Source organism: Rattus norvegicus, chromosome 2, assembly GCF_021556685.1.
Source record: "Rattus norvegicus strain SHRSP/BbbUtx chromosome 2, alternate assembly SHRSP_T2T, whole genome shotgun sequence".
Lineage (NCBI taxonomy): Eukaryota > Metazoa > Chordata > Mammalia > Rodentia > Muridae > Rattus > Rattus norvegicus.
In genome coordinates, this window is record NC_141535.1 from 92717406 (window position 1) to 92736775 (window position 19370).

Sequence of the window (19370 nt, forward strand, 5' to 3'; positions counted from 1 at the left end):
CTATGCTTTTTCCACCTTTCTACTGGACACTTCTTATTTTGGGGGCAAGATCCCACTATGTAACCCAGGCTGGCCTTGAACTCATGATCCTTTTTCTCTGCCTTCCTGGGATGGCGAACATGTCACCACAGTTTGCTTCTACTACATGCATTAGTTAACCTCCCTCTGCCTACTCAGACCATACTTACATTTCCTTTTATTTTACAATCCTTGCCTATTGTCTGTGCTAAGGGTTGAATCCAAGGCCTCCTGCCTGCCAGGTAAGCACTTTACCATGAACACACACAACTTCAAATTGATTTTTCATGGTCTACTTTCTTGGAAGGGCACTTTAAAACAAGCTCTGTTGTAAACTCTCATTTCCTATCAGTCCTTCCTGAACCTTACTGAATATAATTTCCTTCAAAGATAGAATTTATTTTTGTAACTACAGTGTACTTTCAGATACAGTGAAACGATTAGACAGTAGAAAGATAGGAAGGAAGGAAGGCTTACCCCAAACCCCATCATCTAAAAATTTCCACCAACAATTTATTGTAGTTTATCCACAACCATTATATATATATGAGGGCTGGACATAGGGTTCAGTGGTAGAAGCTTTTTTTTTTTGAAAGGCTTGAGGTCCTGGATTCAATTCCTATCAGCACACATAAAAAAAGAAATGAATGAACTCATCCCTTTTCTTCTCAAGATTGCTAATATTTAGATTTAGGTATCCTCTAAAGACAATTCTTGATCAATCACCTGTAACATTCTAAATTAATTTCAAAATAACACTCGATCACCTTCAGTCTGATCTTCAGTCTGATTTGAGCTGCACCTGGGACTAACTGGTTTTCTGCCTTGGGACTTGTCACTATGAATGAAGTATGAGGCAGTGTATTCGCCGACATGGCCTGGACCTGCTGAAGAAGGATCACAAGCATTCGCTCCTGGAACGCCATCATTCATCTCTGATTTCTTGGTTGATACAATACCACACCTGAAAGTTATTCAGCTCATAAACTCATTCATGATCCCAAAGCTGGGCAGAAAAGCTCTCCTTCCTATGACAGCATCTTCTAATGCTGGGTATTTCATCACAGTGTCTACTCAGTTAGATGGTGAAACTATTAACGCAGTTTCTTAAGTGAGAGGCCACATCAAAGTATCTATGCACCCATGAATACCGTGAAGGTTTTCTCCCTAGACTGTGTAATAAAGTCAAAGCTATTCACCATCACCCTTAGCACCAGAGTTGGGATCTTACTCTTCCCAAGTTTGGCACTTTTTTCCTTTTTAAAAAAATTACTTTTTAGAATTATTTATATCATCTTATGTTATGAGTGTTCTGCCTGCAGGTATGTCTGTGTACCTTACGTGTACTGGTGCCTCTAAGAAGAAGCCAGGTCCCCCAGAACTGGAGGTACAGATAGTTGTGAGCCATCATATGGGTGCTGGGAACTGAACCTGGGTCCTCTGGAAGAGCACCAAATGTTCTGAACTCCTGAAGCATCTCGCCAGCCTCTCTTCTCTTCTCTTCCCTTCCCTTCCCTTCCCTTCCCTTCCCTTCCCTTCCCTTCCCTTCCCTTCCCTTCCCTTCCCTTCCCTTCCCTTCCCTTCCCTTCTCTTCTCTTCTCTTCTCTTGTCTCGTTTCGTCTTGTCTCGTTTCACCTCTTCTCTCCTCTCCTCTCCTTTTACTTTCTTCTCCCTTATCTCTTCTTCCTTGCTCTCTCTTTTCTTTCTTTTCCTTTTTTCTTTTCTCCCTTTCCCTTTTCTGTCTCCTTCCTCCCTCCCTTCCTTCCTTCCTTCTTTGGTTTATGTAGCCAGGCTGATATTAAACTCTGAATCCTCCTGCTCCAGCCCCTCAGATGCTAGGACTAAATGCTCCCCCCACCACATCCAGCTTGGTGTTTTATTGTTGCTATTCTTTGTGAAATTTTTGTACTTTTGTTTTCTCTATTTTGAGTAATCAATGTTGTAAAAGCTGTTAATTTTCTATATACACTGTTCATAATGTGAGAAAAATCCTTTTCCAGTTTATCAGCAACAAGATTTTTCAAAAGAGAAGATTAAAAGGAATAAAGTGCAAACTGGTTAGATACTGGTAAGGTTCACTTGTGATACTTGGCTTGCTGGCTCAAATATAGACCCCACTGCAACCTGAGCAGCCCGGCATGCTGGAGACTCCCCGGCAGTCGTATCTAACAGGCAGGCTGGTGTCTTAGTCATCTCTCTGCTGTAATAAGATACCATGATTGAGCTGACAGCTTCAGACCATTAGCATCCTTGACCATGGTGACAGGGCGCATGGCAGCAGTCATGGCTCCTGAGCAGAAGCTGAATGTTCACCTCTGGATGCACAGGCAAGAAGCAGAGCTAATTGAGAATGGTGTGGGCTTTCAAAACCTCAAAGCCCATGGACAGTGACAAACCTCTTCCAACCAGGCCACATTTCCAAAAATGTTCCAAACAGTTCCACCAACTATGGCTCAAGCATCCAAAACGTGAATGTATGGGGGTCATTTTCATTCCAGCCATCACAGTTGGTTACTTGTAAAAGGGAAGTGAGGTGGAAACTTGAGGGTTCTTTGGAAATTCAGTTGTGCTGGGGTAAACATGTGAAGGAGAGTTTTCCTGAAGTGGACACGGGAAAGACTAAGGCAGACTCTCGAAGGATCGTTTCACTGAAGCAGACACAGGAGAGAGCAACCACCTAATGATTCTTTTGCTAACACCATGCATGGATTGCTCTGCCTTACGCTGTGTAGTTGAGCTGCATTTGTCCAGACTCCATGGACTTGGGCTGAGGCAAGAGGACTCGATGGAGGGACAGAGACAGAGCTCAGCTTGCTGGTACAGCTAGCTGTGCAACGCTTGTGGGTCTCTCATCTTCCCTAATCTTCACTTCCCTGAGAGAGGCACAGCTGAAAACTTCTCCTGGTGTCCCTCCAGGTCCCTCCTGCTGACTCGCAGGCTGAGCCTAGGCTGTCCCTGCTAGGTCATGTCACTGCTGTTGCTAACCCAACTGTACAGACCTGGAGTATCTGTGAGGTGTTTTTGAGTGGATTGAGCTGCTGCTGCTAACCTATGAACTGAACTGCCAATTTCCAGACAACGTAGACCAAAGTTGTTCCAAGGAACCTTTCTAAACAGGTCCATTTCCTCCCCATAACCTTTCTTTTTCACTACCTCTGGTGGGTGGCTGGCTACAAGGGAGGTTAAAGTGTTTAAGAACCATCATTAAAAGTAAGTTTGAAAAAAATTAAAGTTACAGGGAAGTCTGTGGCAGGGAGCATCTACTCAAACACAGAGATCGTCTCAAAGATCAGAGGCAAGGCAAGATTTTGTCATTTTCTGTTGTTCTGTTTTGCGGGGTGGTATGGTGTAGATGTAAAAAGTCTCCTGGAGTTTCCTGTGTTTGAACACTTGGTCCCCAGGTAGTGGTGATGTTTGGAAGGAGGTAGAATCCTTAGGGGCTGGAGCCTGCTGTAGGAAGTGGGCTGTTGGAAGCCGGTCTCTGGTTTATCAGCTTGGTCCTGCTTCCTGTCTACTCTCCTGTCTCCTCACTGTTGCCTCATGCTCCTGCAGCCACATCTTCCTCACATGATGGATTATATCCGTCCTTAGGTTGTGAGCTAATAAGCCCGTCCTCCCCTTAGATTGCTTCTTGTAGTCCTCTGGTCACAGAATAGGAAAAGCGACACATGGTGTAGGGAACTGACTCTCGGGCTCTGCTTTTCTGGGCAAGCATTCTACCATTTTTGATAGGGGCTGACAGTGTCATTTAGGAAGGCCTTGAATCCTGGGTCCTTCTACCTTTGCCCTGTGACTGCTGGGATTTCAGATGTGTGCTATCCAAATCCTAGGATTTTAGGGAAGAAAATGTCTTGTAAACACAAGATACAATTTGAGCTGCATCAGAGGGGATACTCTGACTTGGTGAACTGAGGGAGTTTGCAGTGGTCAAGCCAAAATGGATGCTTGCTTCAAGTGCTGACGGGCACTGGGATAAATTCTGGGTTTATGATAAAGAGGGGACTTTTTAATTTCTATCATGTGTGACTCATATGGGCAGCATATTCTTAGAAAACTGGGGGTTAGTTCTGATCACCTGCTGTGCCAGCAGCTCCTGGGGGACACCAGTATAGCTGTCTATCAACCACACTTGAATTTTATTTTTAATTTTTGTCATGTTGTTTTTTGAATTTTTAAATATTAGAATGAGTTCCAGTTTACAAGGGAACTTGCAAACACAATATAGAGTTCCCATACAGCCTTCCTACAGTGGCTCGATTTGCTAACATTTCACGTTTTAGTGTGGATTTGTCAAGCACATACACAAGTAAGTACAGGCTTCCCTAACCTCTCTGTTGCTGTTCTTGTTGTTTTTCATTCACGTAGTTTTCTATTCTAGGTCCCAAGTCAGGACCCTGCTTTGAACAGAGTCATTGAAACCAAGGGAAAAACCAAATACACCCTCTAGCTTCTTCCTGGTCATGGTTTAGAGACTGTGGAGTTAAGACTTTCACCAATTTTGCTGAGGTCACAATTTTGCCTGTGTGTTTGTTTGTTTTCTCTGTTTTCGAGGAAGTTGGAGGGAGCTCAAATAGGCAAAAGCCACTGGCCCTTCCCTTGAGCAAGTGTCTGATAGACGACCTTCCAAAGTAAGAGGCTCAAGTCTCCATCCTCGAAGAATGTTAACATTGTTGTCCTCTGAGCATTCATTCAGGAAAGAAAAGTGGCACCTGCTCCTAACACCCTTTACCTCCAACACTTTCCAAGTCTCACATCATCCTGCTTCTCTATCCCACCAAATCCCCACAGCCTCAACTTGAGAGGTAGATTTGAAACTCCCAGCTTCCAGCCATGTTTTGTCAACTCATGAACAAACTTCCTCAAACCCCGCCCCCTTTTCATGATTGGCAGGGCACTTGGCTGGCAAATAGGCTCCATTTGGTGACATCTTTCTGGTTTCCTCCATTTTGTGGCAATTTCCCAGATTTTCGTTGTCACGACGTTGGCACTTTGCAGAGGCTCATGTGGAAATTCCCTCTTTTCTCTTTGCATGTCAGCTATTACATTATGACACAGTCTGGGTTCTGGATGATCAGTGGGAAGATACAGAGGCCAATCAATTCATCCTCTTCAGGTCAGTCGGTGCCAGGTATGGGTCACATGGGAAGGTGATGGATGTCTGCTCAGTTTCTAAAGTTACTAGTTTTCTCTTTGTAAATGACTCTAAGTATGGAGGATGAGATCTCAAACTTCATCATGCATCAGCATTACCCAGACAACTGGCTGAGAATACCAGTTTTGAGGCCCTTTCCCCAGAATTTTTGATTTAGCAGGCCATAGTAGGACCTTTGTCTTCGTAGGCATTGCTGTTGGACTTAGATCAGTGCCTGAACGTTTGTCCTACTGTGGGATAAGATATCCTGACAAAGGCTACTTGAGGAAGAGGTTTCATTTAGCTCACAGTTCTAATTACATCATGAGAGAAGGCCCAGTGGCACCAGGCGCTACAGAAGCCTGCTTGCTGTGCTCTAGTTGCCTCTCTCATTTCATGAAGCCCCGAATCCCCTGCCCAAGTAAGTACAGCAGGAATTCCCACACTAGTGACCACATTAGAATAACCCCACGGGCATGCCCAGAGTCCTGTCTCCCAGGTGATCATAATTGTGAAGCGACAATTAACACTAATCACCAGGGTCACACCCTTAAAACCCTTAGACATGTCCCCACCCCATAAGCTGGAGTCTAGAACAGTTGTCTAATTGCTGGGCCTTAGACCTGAGTCATCTCTCAAGAGAGACACTGGAGACATATCTGGGAGTAACTCTAGAATATAATGTATATTCCCAAGCCTAAATTCTGAGTAAGAAGACAGGGTGACTTAGAAAGTTCATTAAAGCAAGCCATGCTGGGGAACCCCTGGAGCCACTGCTACCCCACAACAGTTGGTTGGAGTCACTTAGGGACACATGGGGGGGAGTACTTAGGCAGCAGCTGGGTTCCTGGAGGGACCCAGGGTACTGAAGCTTGGGAACCCAGCAGGTCTAAATCACAAGCCTCAGGCTTCCTGACTCAGACACCTAGTCCTTTATTCATCCCAGCAGGAAGCCTCCACGTCTCTGTGCTTCATCTGAACCACAGGATTTCTTAGAGACACACAGCAAGCACCAGGCAGCGGATTCCAGCACCAGCCTGAATTAGCTGCAAGCCTGTGACAGAAAGAAATCATAGCCCAATACAGTTTACCAGCATCCACAGGCTTATTTTATTGGGTGGATCTCACATGGTTCAGTTTGCCAACATTTTCTTAAAAATACCTACTTAATTCTGGGCTAACAATGCCCCCCACAAGAACCACAGATCATTTAACAAAAGCTCTAATGCCAGGCTTGAGAAGCCCCCCTCCCCTTTTGAGTTGTTTGTTACAGTTGTACAAAGTCTCCCCAAATATTACAACTTGTTGCTATTTCCCTTGGCCCCCTCCAGATGTAGAAGGTTTTCTGAAGACACCATACACATCAGACATAGGGCTTAAAGGCCCTAAGGACGAGCTTTCATGGTAACAGAGGTTGCTATGCAAGCTTCCAAAGAAGGGGAGCAGCCAAGAGTCCTACCCAGTTAGGAGCCTAAAAACCACATGCAGCAGCACAGCATGGTAATCCTAAGCGTGTAGAAGTGGCATGCACACCGTGGCAGAAACCAACTGCTCTCTAGTTAGATTTATTCAGGTAGAAAAATCATGCCAAGGTACTGGAAACCTAGAAAACCACTCAGGGTTTTGAAGTCATGAATCTTGGAGGAGAACCTACAATCACCACTTTACCTGTAACCAGCACAACCCCTAACTACGTTCTAAATATCCGTCTCTATAGCCACAGATTAAATGCAGTCCTCACCCCTCATCAAGGAAACTTCTCTTTGCAACAAACAGATGCAGATCATCGCAGAAACTCATAACCAACTAGAAGGCAGAGTGTGGAGTCCAGTTCCAACTGATAAACCAGACTACTCCTGTTCCTAAGGCTCAGGGATCATTGTGGAAGAGAGGAAGAAAGACTAAGAGCCGGAGGACCAGAGGATTTGCTGTGAGAACGTGTCTCTAAGAAATGTCAGAAGTTACACCCATATAGTTTCACCAACATGGCTGTTTAAACAGGACCTGAACAAGCACAACATGAATAAACTTGCTGACATGGATGGGGAAAAGCTCATGAAACTTCAAGCCTTCACACAAAAAAAATTATAGACACATAAGGAATGCTGAAGGGAAAAGTCCTTCTGGGAAGAGAAGCCTTGAAAAATTCACACACAGAGCATCGTGCAGACCGAGCAGGTTGAATTTATATATTTAGAGCATGCACACATACATTTGTAACAATGAACAAACAAAGAGGAAGGGATGGTACATGAGAAGGTTTGGAAAGATGAAAAAGAAGGGAGAAATGATGTCATTATAAGCCCCCCAAATTATTTAAATAGCCTTACATTTTATAGAAATGGTAGTGAAAATGTAGAAATCTGATGTAGAATAATCATAATTTTCCAAATACCACACTGCTAATAGATCTTTTATAGGTGTTATATAGGATCCCTGTCTTACTAAATAGACATATACTCCCAGTAAGAGGAAGGAAATGATATTTTTCTCTAATTCTTTCTCTTCACTGTCCCTCTACATTTTTGATGTTATTTATTATGTCTGAAAATGTACATGGCTTGGGAGTCTTACATCCTCTGGAATATAATAAACTGATATTCTGCTCTCATAGATGTTTAAAAGAATCGAAATGCAACTTTTTGTTGAATGGACTCATGTAGGATGTCATACAGGTGAAGGCAGGTACAAGACAGACCGAGGCCTGTCATTGGACGGGAAGCGAGGGTGGGTGGGAGAAAAGTTTTAGAGAGAGGAGGAGACTGGAGGAGGTGGAGAAGCAGTGGAGAGAACATGGAGGCGGATGTTAAGATTCCTCTTTGCACATTTACAGGTTGTTATGAATGTTTGTAAGGGATGGATGTATATAGGGCTTTGATGTCTAGGTGGGCAATTATATATTATCAATTGGATCAGAGGTTATTGTGTTGTGTGTTCTTTTATGTGGCGATTTAAGTTCAAGAGAGTGTGAAGTGGCTGGAGACACTAGGCAGCCACGGAATTGGGATGTATATGTCTGGCATGGTGGCAACCTGCCTTGGGAACTGGATGGGTAGAAAGATTGTTGCCAGGCCCAGATAGAAGCCATCAGCAGTGTGATATGGGATGGAGCAGAGCAAGTGAGACGCTTTGCTGACTGAGATGAAGATGTCCACCAGATGTCTTGGGGCACTGCGGTGCCGGATCTCGTGTGGGGGAAAAAGACAGCATTTTTTATAATTTTACAGCAACAAACATAGTTTTCAAATATAGTTTAAAAGTTAAAATAAAATGTTTTATGTTGATAAGATTAATATTATGAATGTTATGAACCAATAATTCAATAAAAATTGGGCAATAAAAATACCTCTTCTATAGGTTCATTCTACGTTGTTAGGCATTCATATGAAAGCACGGGTCATGTAGCACGGTTTTAAATTCTTTTGTAACATTGGAGGCATTTTGTATGTCTCCTTCAAGTCCCCCATGTGAGAAGGAAAACAGGGTGGGGATCTTTTATTCTGCAGGCACTAAAGTGCACATAGTGTTTCCCCAGCTCTACTTCACATCGATTAGACAAGATTCCGTATGCCACAAAGCTGGAAACTCTTGCATGGTGACCATCTTCTTTGTAGTGGTTTGAAGCTGTAATGTGCATCTGTCTACTGTCCATATCTTTCTATAGAAAGTGTGTGTGTGTGTGTGTGTGTGTGTGTGTGTGTGTGTGTGTGTGTAAACTCAAATGAGTATGTTCCATGAGTCCAGAAGCTACATCATTTAAGAGGTGATTAGAAATGCACCAATGGGAGGGACTGCAGAGCCACAAAGTTTCAGTTGCTCTTCCAGGGTTGCCATGGAGCTTGGCCCACTGATAAGAAAGGGAATGGAGAGAATCTGAAGGAAGTGGGAACAGATGGCAGCCCTTTACTGCCCAAAGCCAAGAATATAATTCCCTCAACAGGGGGCACATTGCGGCATCTCCCCAACCTCACCCGTTTTCCTGATCTGGCAATAATAGTAGACCAAATAATGTTATATTTGGGGGCTCAGAGGATGGCTCATTGGTGGCATGTCTGCCTTCTGTATTCATTCCTAGCAGAACCAAAAATAAAACTGCATTTGGTAATGGTGATGGAGACAAGTGACAGATATTCATGCCACTCTGTAGCTGACCTAAAACACAGAAAGCAGGGTACAGCACATACCTTATTTAATCCACTGTGCTAGCTTGCCACATAAGCCACTTACATCCTGGGTGACCGTAGGCTGCTACGAACTCAGATCTTACCAGAACTATGGCTGGCTGTACTTGGTGGGTATTTATTTCCCAAGCACAGATAAACACCCCTTACTGCACAGTTGCAGACAGTGACTAGCCATTCTGTATCCCAACCAAGAAAGACTGGAAAAGCTAATCATAATCTGCATTTCCATGGAACAGACAGTATGTGTCTGCACCTTCGTTCCAGGGCTGTGTTAACCTCTGCTGCTGCTGTGATATAGCCCGGTGAGATGGAAGTAGGTAGGCATCGTGTGTGTGTGTGTGTGTGTGTGTGTGTGTGTGTGTGTGTGTGTCAGAAGGAATGATGGAGGAGAGCCTAGCGTACTGAAGGCATTGGTAAGATATGTGTAATTCAGAGTGTGGAGAGTTAACATTGGTGATGAACTGGGTGTGGTGCATGTCCGTGAATCCCAGTGGGATTTCTGTGCACTCAAGGCCAGTCTGGGTCTGCATAGGTATTTTCAGACCATCAGGGTCATATAGTGAGACCTTGCATCAAATAAAACCAAAAGCAAACAACGGAGCATAATTCTGAGGCTCGAGAGATGGCTCATTGGTTAAAAAGAGATTCTTCTCCCATAAAGGATCTGAGTTCGGTTCCTCGCACCCATGCCACGTGGCTCACAACTACTCACCCTCCAGACAGACCTAGCAGCTCTAGCCCTGGAGGGCATCTGCACTCACCTGCACCCAGCCACACATGGACACACACGTAGAGCTAAACAATAAAACTAATTTCAAAATTGGTCATTATTGAGGGTCCTTCTACTTTTGTAGACTGAGGTGTCCAGCTTAGTCAAGGCCACTTAAGGTCATCTCTCCAAAATACAAATTACTGTATTTTGTCTCTACTACTAACATATCTATAGAAAGCTTTGGTTCAAGGTATTGATATAATCAAGGAATGTTCCCCAGACTATGTTGAAAGTCTTCTTGCTTTGAGTGGAGCAGCATTCATAAAGACAATCTGGGGAAAGTTGGGGAGACAGTAACAACTTGGGCCATGATTGACAATCCCTCTGATGCTGGATTATAGTGACAGAAAAAAAATAGAATTGCCCAGTGTTCGTATGGGACGAGATAGACTTCTGATGTTTCAAGGCAAGGTCACACCATTAGCAACAGAGACATATGTGCCTTTTAATTAAAAAACATAATCCCATGTTCTGGAGTCAAGTAGTGATGGAATTCTCAAATAGAGGACTCAACAGGGATGGAACTACCCATTATGAGACGGATTCTTCGGGTGCAGAGTCATCAGCCCACACAGGCCCAGCAGCATAAGAGTTACCTGTGTAGCAGTCCACCATAAGTTACCTGTGCGTCTGAGATCAAGCTTAGTAACTCCTAAAGTCCCAAGGTAATCTCGTAAACAAGTATCCCTGACTTCAGTGTGACCAATCACAATACCAGAAGCCTCAGATGGTACCTGGGAAAATATGGAGACAGGAATAAGCCAATTTAAAGGGCATGTGTGTGTGTGTGTGTGTGTGTGTGTGTGTGTGTGCATGCACACGCACGCTTTATGTGTTAGCCAGCTCAGTGTTGGGACGAGTCGTAATGGCTATTAATTTACTTTGGTACTGGAAAGGTGCTTAAGAAGTAGTGAGGGAAATTGTTTCCACAGACAAAGTTGTATCTGTCACCTATTTCATGTGGAGGGAGCAGTGGCTTAGGACAGGAATACAGATGCAATACCAGGTAGCCTAGTAACGTAGGCTGTTTGGGACTCTGCTAGGATAGACTGGAGGTTTGCAAACAAGCATGGTTGGTGCAGAATGGAACGGAGATGTTTGGCTCTTATTAAAGAATATCAGAAGGCATCCATCACTTGAACAATGGAGCAACAAAACAGCCTTGCCCATGAGGGTTAGTTCCTGCTTGAACTTGAGGCACTGCCTCATGAATAGAGGAGTCAGGAGCTAGAGCCTGAACTCTGAGTCATGGTTCAGTCTTCCAAACGTGTAAGTTACCAGACACAGGGCAGCATCATTCCCCTGTGACGTTGTCTTGCTCAGGGAGGTTTCAGCATACAAGGAGCTCTGTCCTTATGGTGGAGGGACAATATGTACCTAACATGGGCAGTGGCATGGGAATTTTAATGCCTTCTATTTAGAACCACCAGGTCATCTCTTACTCATGGCTACTATATGGAGTAGGCGTAAACTTACAGTGTTTATACATTAACATAAGTTAACCATGATATCCGGTTGCCTAGGTTCAGAAAGAAGAAGTAACCAAAACATTATTGTCTCTTTCCCGTGATAGCTGGGATATTTAGTCAGTAGTGTACACAAAGTATCCTGGTCTTTTTCGGCATACAACACTGGTGGCTCCATTTAGGTTTGTTGAATAATTGTTAGAAAAACTGTGGGCTGGTTAATTGTCTTTAGTTGATGAGGACTGAACATTTTAATGGGAAAAACAGAAGCTGTGCCACCTTTCCTGTCTTAAGGAATTCTGTAACACCTATGCTTCTTAATGGCCATAAACCAACCTTAGACAAGCACCACTCAGAACCCACCGGGAAGTCCACACAGGTTGGTGGCACAGAAGGTTGGATGCTTGCCCTTCGGATTGCTGTTTGCAGTCCTGTTCTCTAGTTGCTGTGTTTCCTGTCCTACTTCTGGTCACATATTTTGAGCCAGTGCAAGTATTAAGGAGCTTACTAACAGTGTCTGGTGCTGTAGGAGCAAGACCAGCTGATGGGAGTTGGACCACAAGCTTGGGAAACAGTCCTTTTCTATCATGCTTGTTAGTCCTTTGCTCAGCAGTACATAATGGTGGTTCTGCCCCATCCCCTTTTTTTTTGGTGGAGGTTTTGCATGACATGCTAAAGATGTTTGCCACCACTGCCTGGCCCCTGACTACAAAAATTTCAAATCTTAGATACTACGTAAGCATACTCTCTGACTTTTAGTTCAAAGTATCAAGAAAAATATAGAAGCACCAGTGAGCCAGCCTGGTGGCTTTTTACAGGTCACCCCTGAGGGACAAAGACCTGGCACAGGAGTCTTGTGATATAAGATAATTTTTCTCCTGGTCGTCTTCCTGTTTTCTGTATTCAGAGTTGAATTAGAACCATGTTCCAAACCCATTTCAGGGAACACCAATGCACACATCCATATGAAGCAATTTTCAATGAGACGCGATGGTGGACCAGCTTCAAGGAACATGGAAATCTGTTTCTTGTGAAAATTTTGAAAACTACATGAAGGAATTGGGTAAGGCATGTTTATGTGCACATTATATGTAGCATGAGCAGTGTTTATGTATACATTATATCCAGTGTGAAAGACACTTTGGTGACATGTGACATGTGTGTGAAGTAAGAGTCATATGGTCCCTCTAATTTTTCACATAGAAAAAAAAAGGCTGATTTACCACCAAAATGCAGTTCTGTACAAACTACTGAGGTCGGTATAATCGCCATGGACCCAGTGAAACTAAATGCATATACATCACTTATTAAACAAACTATTTTAGTAAATAATTCATGATGAAGACATACTTTAAAATTGTAACTGTTTTTATAGACACCGGCTCTAATGTTTAGGGACTTTCGTTTTCTCGCCTCTGATGAACGCTGGCTCTCCTTGGAGGGCGGCCCCCTCACTACACTTGCTGCTGTATTCCCTCTGCCTTTTTCCCTTCTATAATCTAATGTCTCTTTCCTTTAAAAATTATTTTCATTATTAGTTTTATTGTATGTGAACACGGTGTGCATGTGTGTGTGTGTGTGTGTGTGTGTGTGTGTGCACACGCACGTACACATGTGTCAAGGTGTGGTGTAGAGGTCAGAGGACATCTCTGTGCAATCTTGGTTTTTCATTCCATGTTGTGTATGTTCTGGTATGGGATTTAGGACACAAGGCCTTTCTTTCCCCTCTGAGCCATCTCTCCAATGCCTCCATTCTCTTATGGGCATACCATGGTTACAGAGGGTTCTTTCACCATCCAGGATAACCTCCTCATAATCTCTGAGCTGCACACCTCGTGAGTTCCCTCAGCAGGTGAGGTAATATCCACAGGGTCTGGAAATTAGGACATGAATAATTTGGAAGCTATTATCCAACCTGATATATGCGGTGAAACAGGAAGCAGAAGAAACTCATTACAACATTCCCCCAAGTCACGTGCTAGACTCTACCTTAGATATTGCTTCCCATGGCATTCTATTTCTGTTGAAAGCATTCCTACATGGACTACCAAAAACTGTGTGCACAAGGCAGTTCACTGAAGCATTATTTACAGCAGCAAAAATAGAAATGCATCAGTCTTCAATGGGGATAGAAAAAAAAACGAACTTTGGCATGTGCATCTCATAGAAGATGCACATGCAGGAAAAGTATCTTTATTTACTGACATTCAAATCCTCAAGACATAAATATAAGAAGAAAGGAAAAACGAATACCAATATATCCAATGAACTAATTCTAAGTTTAAGCCCCTATCTATAAAGAGTTGGCTGCACAGCATTTATAATGCACACAATGCCATTTGTACATTTAATGGTAAATTTGTCTTATAGTACTGAGTTGCATAAAACTTTGTGTCTGGTAAGTTTCGATGTATAATGTTTTTATTTATTTGCAATTTTTTAAATAATAAAATAATGACATTAAATAGGTTACAACCCAAACACATGAACACAATACCACACACAGATAAGTAAATGCGAAAAATAGATATTTGAATTCATATAGGATGAAGCCTGCCTACTGCAGAAACCTCCTCCTTGGGGAAGAGCTGTGCAAACAGAAGGAGTCCTTGAAGTCGACAACAGACGTAACTATTTGCCTGTCACCCTCCTCCCAGGCGCAGGAAGAGCCATCAGGAAGCTAGGCTGTCTGGCAAGGCCTGTAGTGACCATCAGCACAGACGGAGATCGGATCACCATCAAAACCAAAAGCATCTTTAAGAACAAGGAGATTTCCTTCAAGCTGGGAGAGGAGTTTGAGGAAATCACACCAGGTGGCCGAAAAAGCAAGGTGAGGCCTGCACAGGACCTTCCAGAACCTGCGTGTGGATGTTAATTAGAGAGGTTTACTAGGCAGCAACAGCCAACACTCATTTCAAGGGGCTCCTAGACAAACTTTTGCCTCAACACTAACACTAAGCCTGGAGATCTCGAAAGCAAATAAGCATTATGATCCCTTCGGATTCTTGCATTCTCTCCCTTGGAAGTGTGAAATGTATTCTATTACTTGTTCTAGTTTCATTTCTGCCAACAAGTTGAACACCCTGACAAGAAGAAACTCAGAGAAGAAAGGGTTTATTTCACTCACCATTCCATGTCGGGGTTCATCACTTCAGGGATGTCAAGGCAGGAAGTCATGCGGCTAATCGCATCACAGCCGCAGTCCAGAGCAGAGAGAAAACAAACACATCCTCGCCTGCTTTTTCTGTAGTAGGTGTTGTTGTTCCTTACACCGTTCAGCCTCCCCCCACCCAGGTATCTCTCAGCACAGAGAATGATACCATACAAGGGAGGCTGGGGCTTCCTGCATCAGTTAACCATCAGGGTAACCCCCCAGACGTACCAACAGGCCAATCTGATCAAGACCATTCCTCCTTAAGATTCTTCTGAGGTGGCTCTAGGTCCTGAGAAGTTGGCCAGGTACATTTGCCCCTGGGTGGGAGACAAATTCTTGGGTGGGCACCTGAAAATGCATACAAGACACTGAATCAGTCCGGCACTGGTCCTCAGTGGACCACATTTGGAGAGCGATCTACCGAAACTGGTATTCAACCCTCTCAGAAACGAAAGTGCTCCCTTTCATTTCTCACGTGGAATTTTACAATAAGCACAGTTTGTATTAGCTGATATCAGTGAGGTTATGATCCTGTGACAAATGAGCCTAAGGCTCTTAAAGGCTAAAAACAACAGAGAATTATTGTAACTCAGAATACGTATGAAGTGTTGGGGGTGGAGATGAGGAAATTGTGCGTGCGTGCGTGCGTGCGTGTGTGTGTGTGTGTGTGTGTGTGTGTGTGTGTGTTAGAGACAGAGAGAGAGGGAAGAAGGGAGGCAGGGAGGGAGGGAGAGAGAGAGAGTTAGAGTTTTGTGGCTTTTAATCTCCAAGGACCCAGGCCAAAGGAGGTCTAAACACCTTGTTCTTGCAACTGCACCATTACAAGCCTGGTGTCCTCAGTGAACAAGGTAAAGAAAGAGGCTCCAGACTCTTCATTCATGGCTAGAAAGTGGCACACATAATTTTTAATTGTATCTCATATCTCCAAGTGAAATGCAGCATTTATTTATATTATATACTTTGCCTGTATTTTATTAATTGTGTGTCATCAGTTTCTCCATAGTAGATTGTATCATCTCAAGATAGTTTTTTATCTGTTTCCCAGCACCCAGTGGTTGCTATATAAGAGTTTATCAGCAAATTCTTTTTTTCTTTCTTTCTTGAGTTAATGCCCTCAGTTGATCTCTGCTAAGGATAATATTACACCCTTTTGACAAAGGTTTAATAAGTGTGAGACTTCAAATGCCGGTACATGTAAATTGAAAGAATTTTTACTGAAACAATTAATAAAGGGATCTCAGCTATCTGTGATAAAATTGTAAAGAGAGACTAAAGAAGCAAGAGCAGATAGCACAGACAAAGCAACCTTGGGGGGATGCTGTCCGGTGAGAATCAGAAAGGGGGCTTTTCTCCTTTCAGCCTCACTGGGACAGTGAACTAGTCTCCTGTGGTTGTAAAGGACACTTACTTGCGATGCATAACAATAAGACCTTCTCTAAACTGTAAAAGATAAAGTTTTCCTTAAGTTGTTGCTTAGGAGATGGCTCAGTGGTTAAGAGCACTGGCTGCTCTCCCAGAGGTCCTGAGTTCAATTCCCAGCAACCACATTATGGCTCACAGCCATCTGTAATGGGATCTGATGCCCTCTTCTGGTGTGTCTGAAGACAGAGACAGTGTACTTATATGTAATAAATAAATAAGTATTTAAAAGAAAAAGTTCTTAAAATATTCCTCTCCCCAAAAGAATCATCTAACCAAAAAAAAAAAAAAAAAAAAAACAACAACAAAAAACCACCACCAACAACAACAACAAAAAAAACAAAACTAAAAAACCTTAAATCCTCAAAGTCACCTTAGAATGAAACACCTTCTAAGACATCAGGGTTCCTATGCGTCAACCTAACTTTGGTTCTGTTTTACAGAGTACAGTAGTCTTAGATAACGACTCCTTGGTTCAAGTTCAGGACTGGGATGGCAAAGAAGCCACGATCCGCAGGAGGCTGGTGGACGGGAAGATGGTGGTGGTAAGTGCTCTGGCGTTTCCTCATCTACCAGAAAAGTACCCATGTGCCTGCCCTAAAGCTAGAAAATGCCCCTGGCTTCTTTTCTCTTACAAGAGTTGAAAGGAAACATTTGCAGATAACCATATCTTCCTAAGAATTTGAAACTTGTTTGGATTGAGACGTTGAAGCTCTAAAAAGAATTTAAAAAATAGTGTGTGCCCTCACCTCCCACTCACACGTGAACACTTGTGCAGTCAGGGTTTCAACACTGACAGAAGGTTGTGCTCCTCTGCCCCGTGGCTTGCCGGATTTGTCACTTTGTAGGAGAAAAGAAAGTCTTAAGTTAGAAAGGTGTGGAGCTGAAGTGCTGAGGTGGTTCTAGTGTACGGATCAGTACCAACAAGTCAGGGCAAGGGTGTGTTTCTACACATTCCCACGTTATCATTGACGAAATCCTCACACTAATCCCGTGAGGTAAGGCACACTGTCTTGTCTAAGAGTTCAGGAAACAGATTCATTCACTAACTTAGCTACACAGAGAAAGCTAGAAAGTGTGGAGTGTTAGGATTAGAGCTCAGTCACTCAATGCCAATTTTCCATCCCACTCCACCCTATCTCACCTCACCCTTTCCCTCCCCTGCCTCCTTTTCAGTCCTTTCTCCTCCCTTCAGGAAGACTTTCCAGGTCACCCTTCCCTCTTCTACAGAGGGGAGGGAAGCCAGGTCTGATTCTTAACCTAGACTCTACCACACCAAAATGAAAGAAAAGAAAAGAAACAAAGCTATCTCTGGTAACCTCTGAGGTAATGTAATGTAGTTCAACAGAAAGATGCAAACCGCACTAAGGAAAACAAACAAACAAAAAAAAAAGTGCTCTCCTCACTCTCAAGACGCAACATTTTTCTTTCTCTAAGAAAGGTTGAATTTTTCTTTGTGAATATTTAATTATTTTACTGAAAGGGCAGGATTTAGTCTATAGCTTCTCGTAACATTAGCTAATAGGCAAACAATGGGTTCAATAGTAGCAACTAATGTGTAGTTCACGGACAAGAACGCTAGATTCAGACTCCAAGGTTTTATCTCTGTGAATCAGAATTCTGGGCAAGTCATTCACCTCCTTATGACGCTGAATTCCTTAAGTGGTACACAGTACCTCCTCAGAGGGCTTCCTGAGAGAACTGAACACCATGTGAATTTGTCTGTCAAACCCATGCAAGGTTACATTTGTGTTAGTTAGTACTTTTTTAAAAACTGGGCAGTGCGTAAGACTGCAAAGATGCTTCAATGTAGAGCCATAAAATACTTAAATAAGAGCCTCAGATTCCAAACTATTTCCTTCTTTTTCATGTCTCTGAAAATATAATTGCAAATTCCATACCTATAGACCCAATATGCATAACATGTATATAAGCAGTACCTATCCATATAATCTAATAAGGTCTCTTTCCAAATTGTCGCATGTGGACAGCACTTAGTTAATATTTTCTACATGTCAGTTTGGTCGCTTTACTGAAATATTCCATTTTCTATCCTTTAGGAAAGTGCAGTGAATAATGTCACCTGTACTCGGACATACCAGAGAGTTTAAGAACACTCCATCTCAAGGTCTCAGAGCTCTCAAATTGTCACCCAAACCAATGATGCTGTTCCAATAAATCTCCCAAGTAAAATCTTTGAATGCTTGCACAAATATCAACGTGTGGCTCAGTTTTTAACTTTCGGCGGTGACAGAGTCTAGCAATGGAACCTGTGAGAGGGGAAAGACTCCTTGGCACAATTCACAGCTTACATCAGACTCTCAGAGAGGACCAATGTTCATTTTTATCTTCCCAAAAGGCATAGGACGCCTATCCTAATTAAATGTAATCTTGACTGCTTCAGCATAGTGTTATGCTGGGGTTGAACATGAAAGGCACATTTAGAACCAAGGGACACTCCAATTAAACGTTCAGCTCTGTTACGGAGAGCTTTGCAAGTGCAGCCACACTGTGGAAAGCAGCCATGATTGAGTGCAATCTGTTCTACCCACAGTGGGCTCAGGTTAGGCCTGGGGTTATGTTAGACACACATGGATCTGACACCTAACTTTGTTGATGGACTAAAACGTCCCCAATCAGTTCATTGTCAACTCTAACCTTGGGGAATTCATAAGCAAAAGGTTACAAAACAAGTGTTTATAACACTTGCTAACAGAGTGCTCTGACATTACTTTGTGAATTAATTTTGTAATTAGCAACAAGGGTTGCATTTGAATCAATGAGAAAGACATTTGTCTGGAAAGAGAAGCAAAGATTCAGTTCTTCCTTCTCAACATTTAGTGAAATCATCTTTCCACACCAAAGCCTTGACACAATGTTCAGGCCTAGCTTATATCAATAATCATCATTTAGGATATTTAAGTGATAACAGAATTATCTAAAGGGGGCATAACCAGCTCTTCATACTCTGGGTGATTTGATTTCTCCATTTAGATCATATTCTGCAAGCTAGATGCTCTCAACATATTACTAGAAAAGCAAGAAAAAACGCTCACATTAAAACCAGGTAGATGCAGGCATGGCCACGAACACCTGTGATAACAGCTCAGGAAGCAGAAAGATTCAGAATATAAGTCTAGGCTACACAGCAAGACCCCATCTCATTAAACCAAGAATAAACAAACAAACAAATAAATGGATACAAATTTATTTAATTAATTTGGTT

General features: G+C 42.9%; 1 protein-coding gene and 1 long non-coding RNA gene across 4 annotated transcripts in view; both read left to right on the forward strand.

Moving 5' to 3' along the window:
* LOC147996166 (uncharacterized) overlaps positions 1-8063 on the forward strand; it is a 44200-nt gene extending 36137 nt beyond the window's left edge. Inside the window, exons 2-3 of the long non-coding RNA XR_015671288.1 lie at positions 5055-5131; positions 6867-8063. This is a non-coding gene — a long non-coding RNA (uncharacterized LOC147996166). The remainder of the gene's footprint in view (positions 1-5054; positions 5132-6866) is intronic.
* Positions 2935-18359, forward strand: Fabp12 (fatty acid binding protein 12). Of its 3 annotated transcripts, none has more exon segments than NM_001134614.1 (5): positions 2935-3135; positions 12514-12634; positions 14229-14401; positions 16588-16689; positions 18205-18354. In NM_001134614.1, coding segments are annotated over 4 exon segments (399 nt in total). In that variant the 5' UTR covers positions 2935-3135; positions 12514-12561; the 3' UTR covers positions 18256-18354.
* The last annotated feature ends 1011 nt before the right edge of the window (positions 18360-19370 follow it).